This window comes from Perca flavescens, chromosome 15 (assembly GCF_004354835.1).
Source record: "Perca flavescens isolate YP-PL-M2 chromosome 15, PFLA_1.0, whole genome shotgun sequence".
Classification (NCBI taxonomy): Eukaryota; Metazoa; Chordata; class Actinopteri; order Perciformes; family Percidae; genus Perca; species Perca flavescens.
The window spans coordinates 9,981,741-9,988,892 of record NC_041345.1 but is presented as its reverse complement, the minus strand read 5'-3'; the positions used below and the strand labels follow the sequence as shown (position 1 = coordinate 9,988,892).

General features: G+C 38.5%; 1 protein-coding gene across 1 annotated transcript; it reads right to left on the bottom strand.

Moving 5' to 3' along the window:
• Nucleotides 1–227: 227 nt before the first annotated feature.
• LOC114570175 (cd7 antigen-like) lies at nucleotides 228–4,642 on the bottom strand. Its single transcript, XM_028600432.1, has 4 exons — nucleotides 4,533–4,642; nucleotides 2,634–2,987; nucleotides 2,429–2,535; nucleotides 228–1,138 (listed from the first exon to the last, which is right to left on the bottom strand). The coding sequence occupies exons 1-4, from the start codon at nucleotides 4,579–4,581 to the stop codon at nucleotides 926–928; spliced, it is 723 nt and encodes a 240-aa protein (XP_028456233.1). The 5' UTR covers nucleotides 4,582–4,642; the 3' UTR covers nucleotides 228–925.
• Nucleotides 4,643–7,152: the final 2,510 nt, after the last annotated feature.

Genomic DNA, 7,152 nt, shown 5'->3' with positions numbered 1-7,152 from the left:
GTGTTTTCTTAATGAGGTCCCGTCCTGACTGAATCAGGAACATTGTGCATTACTCTTTCTTTCCTCTGTCTCTCTTTCTCTCTCTCATTCTCCCACAGCGGGTATGATTAGAAGATAAATCAGACTTTTGTGGAACATTTTTCACATTTTGGAGGATGTTTGTAAAACATGAGCTGGTTGTAAAGGATCATGAAACTATGCACAAGTGTTTTTTTTTTTTTGGGGAGATGGGGATTTTATGGCCTACTTCTAAGTGGCTGATCTAATGCAGGGGTTTTTGGGATCCAATGTGTTTTTATTTGTTTGGGTTTTTAAGGGGGTGGAGGCGGGTGGAGGGGTGAGTCATGTAAAGCCCTCCGCCTCCAGCTTCCTTCCCCTTCTTCAGATTGACCTAGCGCTACATCGCCATGCTGTGTATTCCTAAAACCAATGAGCGTCTCACTCTTTAGCACTGTGGGATTCTAGCCTATTACCCTCAAGGGTTTTTTTTTAGGGTGGGGTGGGTGATATGTGATTAGGGCTGCTTTTTCTTTTCTTTTTTTTTTTTTTTTTTTTTTTTTGTTTTGGAAATATTAAGTAAAAATGTATGTACTGAGATTTAATGAAAAGTCAGTGGCTTGTAATGTTTTATTTTTTTTTTCTCTCTGTATATCTTTCTCCTCATAGAATGTGATTGTTACATGACATGCACCGAAACAAATGTTTTCATGAACTATGGAGCTTCTTTCAATATTAATAAAATAGCGTTTTTTTTTCTTGGCTGTTAAAAATGTGCCATTTGGTGTTTGTCTCTGTGGCTTTTTTCCACCAATCTTTTTTTGATTTCCTGGATGAGAAGTCAGCCCTCGCTCTCATATTGCTGCAGTAAAGCTGGTGTCTTCCTGTGAATGTTCTGTGCACCATTAGCGCGATGCCAGAAGTCACGTCAGGCTCTGAGGGCGAGCTGTCTGGGACAGGCGTAATAGTTTTCCTGTGGCTGTCGGATGTTGGAGTTAGCGTACACAGGGAAGTTGACTTCCTCCAGGTGTGATGGGGCCTCTGGGTTATTTTGGTGTATTCCGGCACTCTGCTGCTTCCTGGTCATTTCCTCATATATAGGAACCGGAGGTTGTGGTCTGTGATGATGCCTCGCCTTCACCTACAACAAATTATTTCAGTTTATCGTCATTTAGTTATTCAAAAAGTAAGATCACTGTAAGATGGAACCAGATCATGTTTGGCATCTTTGCTTTAGAAATCACTCACTGTAAATGATTAATAAATAGTTGCAGATTAGCTTTCTGTTGATCTTTGTGCATGTTTAATAGAGTAATACCACTGAGATTTTATTCCTGCACACAACAACTTTCTCCTTTCAGATGAGAAACAAACGCAATTACTTTAAACTGAACATAAACAAATTATCTTTTGTCTGTGTTAACCTTTCTTTTGGTTTAGAAAGAGACAGTTTTATCTCACAATTCTGGTACATAATGATTACTCTAAAATTAATGACCAACAAAAAACCAAAATGAGAAAAAGGAAAAATAATTTGTGGGCTGGGATGTAACTATAAATTCTAAACATGTCTTTTGGGCACGTCTGGTACCCAGCTGGTGATTTTACACCCCTGTTCTAAGTAATAGTAAGATATACAGTACACTGAACAGAAAAGGTAAGACTTGTTGAGGCCCACTCAGCAGAATAATGCACAATAGAGGGAGTAGACAGAATAATATGAACACTTTACAACCCAAAATCCCTGCAATAAACACTGATTAAGTGAAGCCTAAGGTTGTTTTTTTTGGACTACAAGATGTTTTGACTGACGTTGATGGTCATTTTTGAGGCTGTAGTTTGTTACAGTTGTTAACACATATCACACTGTCTGTCAGTTAGTAATGTTGGGGGTCCACATGTGATTACTATTTTTCCTTTTGGATATTTCATATTGATGTGGAGATATTTCCCTTTGCCACTTGACATAATGCCACATACTGTATGTTATGAGACATACACCAACAGTTTCAGCAATAATTATCAGGCCTCTTTTTTTGCATTACTTGCCTTGAAAACTCCTTCAAACAGAAGTAAAGGTACTTTATTGTCACATACACATACATGTAGCGAAATTTATTCTCTGCATTTAACCCATCCCTCAAGGGAGCAGTGGGCAGCCAATCACAGCGCCCGGGGACCAACTCCAGATCTGAGCCAGTGCCTTGATCAAGGACACTGACTGGAGAACCTAGTACATGTTTTTGATGTTTGTCAGGCCTCTATTCAAGCTGACACATTAATCGGTATTAAACTTAATATGTCTTACTTGCGTTGCTGCCTGAAAAGCTAGTGTCAGTCAGAAATACTATCAAACACAGGAGCACTGTTGCTTCACAACATAATTAATCTGCAGCCTGCTGGGTGAAATATTAGTTGATATAATACTCACACATTTCTCTGTGGCCAGCCAGCTGAGTGTGAGCAGAAGAAGCCCTGTTACTGTAAAGATGGTCAAGAGCAGAGGACGGTAACTGGGAGAGCACTGGCATGACCTCCCTGCACCAAAAACACACACCAATACACATCAAAATCTGCACAGAGTGACCTGGATTTAACTGCAGCAAAGTGTATCGTGAGTTGTTTGAACCACATACCTGTCCCTTCAACCAACAAGAACACCTTTTGAGCACTGAGGATGATCTGATTAGAGCTGTTCTCTCTGTATCTCAGCTCCCACATGTAGAGTCCCGTGTCACTGCGCTGTAAATGGGACATGGTCACATTGACCTGCAGGGAGTCCAGACCTCCACAGATCTGCAGCCGCCCTCGGTATTCCGGGTCGACCCTCAGCTCGCCGCCCTCGGCCATGGACAGCAGGGTGGTCTGGCTCTGGGCACTGCGGTGGTACAGGTGGAGGGCCGTCAGGCTCCTACGCTCCAGCCGAGGGAAATAGGAGAGCTCCAGTGACTGGCTCTCCGTCAGCTGCCTAAAGATCAACTCTGTGGAGGCTGGAAGAGAGAAAAAAAAAACACGTATTTCAAGTTTTAGTAGAAATACACAGTTAAAGGAACACGCCGACTTATAGGGAATTTAGCTTATTCACCATAACCCCCAGAGTTAGACAAGTTGATACATACCCTTCTCATCTCCGTGAGGGCTGTAATGCTGTCTGACGGCTCCTGCGGCATCAGGCCAGCACAGAACATGCAGGTGAATGGTTCCAGTAATCCTACTGCTCCGAATAAATGACAAAATAACGGCAACATGTTCCTATTTACATGTTGTGATTTATAGAGTCACAGCGTGTACAAAAAACAACGTAACATGAGACACAGCTGTCTTCTAACTGTAAACAAACCGGGAACTATATTCTCAGGCGGAAGAATATAGTACTTGGGCGGAGTGATATGCTCGCAGCAAGCCTGTCTGAGAATATAGTTCCCGGTTTGTTTACTGTTAGAAGGTGGCTGTGTCTCATGTTACGTTGTTTTTTGTACACGCCGAGACTCTACAAATCACAACATGTAAATAGGAACATGTTGGCATTATTTTGTCACTTTTGTCACAATTTGGAGCAGTAGGCTAGTTGGAACCAGTTACCTGCAGGATCTGTGCTGGGCTAAGCTAATGCTGGAGCCGTCAGACAGCGTTACAGCACGCACGGAGATGAGAAGGGTATGTATCGACTTTTCTTACTCTGGGGGTTACTGTGAATAAGCTAAATTCCCAATAAGTCGGCGTGTTCCTTTAAAGTCTTAAGTCATGCTAACAGCATAGCGATGGATGGCAGTGTTGGTTAGTCCACCACTATGCTTCAGACTGAAATATCTCAACAACTACTGAATGGATTGAAAGGACATTTTGTACATGGTCCCCAGAGGATAAATCCTACAGACCTTGGTGACCCTTAACTTTTAATAAAGCGACACCTTGAGGTTCACAATTGTGGCTGTGAGTGATATGTCGATCACTCCACCACTTTGGTCCATTTCTATTGGATGGATTGCCATGAAATTGTGTGTGCATATTCATCGTTGTATTGTAATAACCTGATCCCCTGACTTTCCCCTCTAGCACATGGGGAGAACATGCAAACTGCCTTCAGTCAGACGAGGGGGAAAACCCAGAACCTTCAAGCTGTGTGGCGACAATACTAATGACTGCATCACCTTAACCACATTTCTAATTGTGTCCATTACTAATACTAACAAAACTAATGATTATTTAGTGAAGATTGTAAATACGTCAACATTTAAATAAAATTTAAATACAAGAATGTTTAGCGCTAATTATCTAATGTTAACATGCTAAACTATAATGGTTAACATGGTTAAAATTATACCTGCCAAACATCAGCATGTTAGCGTTATCATTGTGAGCAAGTCAGCATGCTGATGTTTGCATTTAGCTGTACAGCCTCACAGAGTAGCTGTAACCAAAGCCACACACAACTGTGGTCTGATATACCTCCCGGTAAATTCAAACAAATACTATATACGTTACAAGTACATAATAGGATAAAGAAGTGTAATTAAAATGTGAATTCCTCTTACCTTCAAAAAGCTGAGTGAATATTAGAATACATGCCAAGCTCGTCTTCATGGCCTTTTCAGTTATAAACACACTAAGAAATACCAAAGCTAAGTCATGTTGTACTCCTCCTGTTTCCTTCAGTCTCATGTGAGACTTTGTGGACAGCCTCACTATTGTTCTGTACCTCAAAGCAGGAAGAGGACTTCAAAGCGAGAACTGCTGTAACCACCACATAATGATATTATCGTTAGTCTTGAACACATTTTTATTTTTGAAATATTTATCAAAGTCAGACTTTAAAGCCTTAAGCCACTGGGTGCACAACACTTATGTATACAAATTTGTTATTATTTGTAAATAATATAAAAATATTCCACCACCAGAGGACTTTAATATAATGTTGTATTGAGTGCTAATTGTTACATAGTCTGATTAAGTTAACTGAATTGTGCAAAATATTTGAGTTGTAACTCTTTTGTCTGCCTCCAGCAAACACGTTTTGATATTATCGATTAAGAAAAGAGTATATAAGAAGATCACTGTCATGCTGTATCACAGGATATGTCAGATGTGTACAAGATCAGTGTGAAAGTGCAGTTCAGAGGTAGTAAGGAGGACAGACAGTCAGCAGCAGCAGAGGGATTATTGTGTGAATGCTGATTCAGCAGCATTTGCAGTATTGTTATCCGATTCTTACGTACGATTTCCAGTCACCTACTACTTCTGCATACTTTCAGCTACAAAAAACATTCAAATAAATTACTAAACTAAACAGTCGATGCTGTCCCTTTTCATTATATTTTTTCGACATACAATATTATGACTTTTTTTCGACCAAACTTTTTTCAACATTCTATACTATGACTTTTTTTCGTCATTCTATACCATGAGTTTATCACTTTCTTTCGACATACAATATTATTACTTTTTTCAACATACCATACCATGACTTTTTTGTCACTTTTTGAGACATGCTATACTATAACTTTATCAAATTTTTTTCGACATACTATACCATGGTTACTTTATCACTTTTTGAGACATACTATACTATGACCTTTATCACTTTTTGAGACATATTATACTATGAGTTTTTTAGCATTTTTTGAGCCATAACATACTATGACATTTTCGACATTTTTTCAATATACTATATTGTGATTTTTTAAACATTCTATACTTTGACTTTTTTGACATATTATACTATGACTTTTTTCTACGTACATACTATTCATTTTAATTACTTTTTTTGACATGCTATACTATGACTTTTTTCAACTTACTATACTATATTGTTAGCACTTTTTGAGACATACTATATACTATGACCTTTTTCGATATATATTAAGATTTTTTTTTAACAAATTATACTATGAATTTCCTCAACATACTAAGCTTTGACTGTTCCTGACATAAATATTTTGGTGGCAGAGTGTATAGCACTGCTCCAACAACAAACCAACAAGTAATCACAGCAAACTCTGACCCAGGTTCAATTCCCAGTCCAAGCTTGCCCTTTTCATGACATTATTTTCGAAATACAATATTATGACTCTTTGACATATCATACTTTGACTTTTCTTTTTAATTACTTTTTTTGACATTTGTTAGCGCTGCTGACAACAGGCAACCTGCAAGTAATCACTGCAGACTCTGAACCAGGTTCGATACCCAGTCCAGGCTGGCCCTTTTCATGACGTTTTTTTGACATACCATACTATGACTTTTTTTTTAACTTTTTTTCGACACATACTATACTATGACTTTTTACTACATACATACTATTAATTTGTATCACTTTTTTCGACATGTTATACTATGACTTTTTTCAACTTACTATACCATGACTTCATCACTTTTTTTGACATACTATACCATGACTTTTTTCAATTAAATTCAATTCAATTTTATTTATAGTATCAAATCATAACAAGAGTTATCTCAGGACACTTTACAGATATAGTAGGTCTACACCACACTATAATTTACAAAGACCCAACAATTCCAGTAATTCCCCCAAGAGCAAGCATTTAGTGGCGAAGACAAAGTCCTTTTAGGGAGAAACCTCGGACAGACCCGGGCTCTTGGTAGGAGGTGTCCGACGGTGCCGGTTGGGGGTGTGATGAACAGTGGCAATAACAGTCACATTAAAGATTACTTTTTTGTCAATTCTTTCAACATACTATGCCATGATTTGTTTTGATATACTATAATATGACTTTTTTCGACATACTACACCAGGGTTGGCCAACCAGTTTAGCATAAATGTAGTGATTGAAACAGGTAAGTGTCCAGAACAAACCAGGACGAGAGGCCAATTACAAAATATGAATTGAGTTTATTCACAAAGTTGACATAGATAAAGAACACTAAGAGGAAAAGGCCAATAAGGCCAGCATAAAACTACACAGTAACAACTTTAACGGGGAAAGTGCAATGGCATCAACACAATCACTTATATAGCAAATAATGCACCGGAATAATAGAAGCTAGTGATATGCCTCAGGGCCCAATATACACAATAAAAGAGCAAAAGAACAAATTAGCACTACACACTTTAAAACATTAATTCCATGCAAGGAGTAATAGAAAACAACACCTCAAATCACACTAATAGGCAATAAGGGGCCTCCAAAGCTA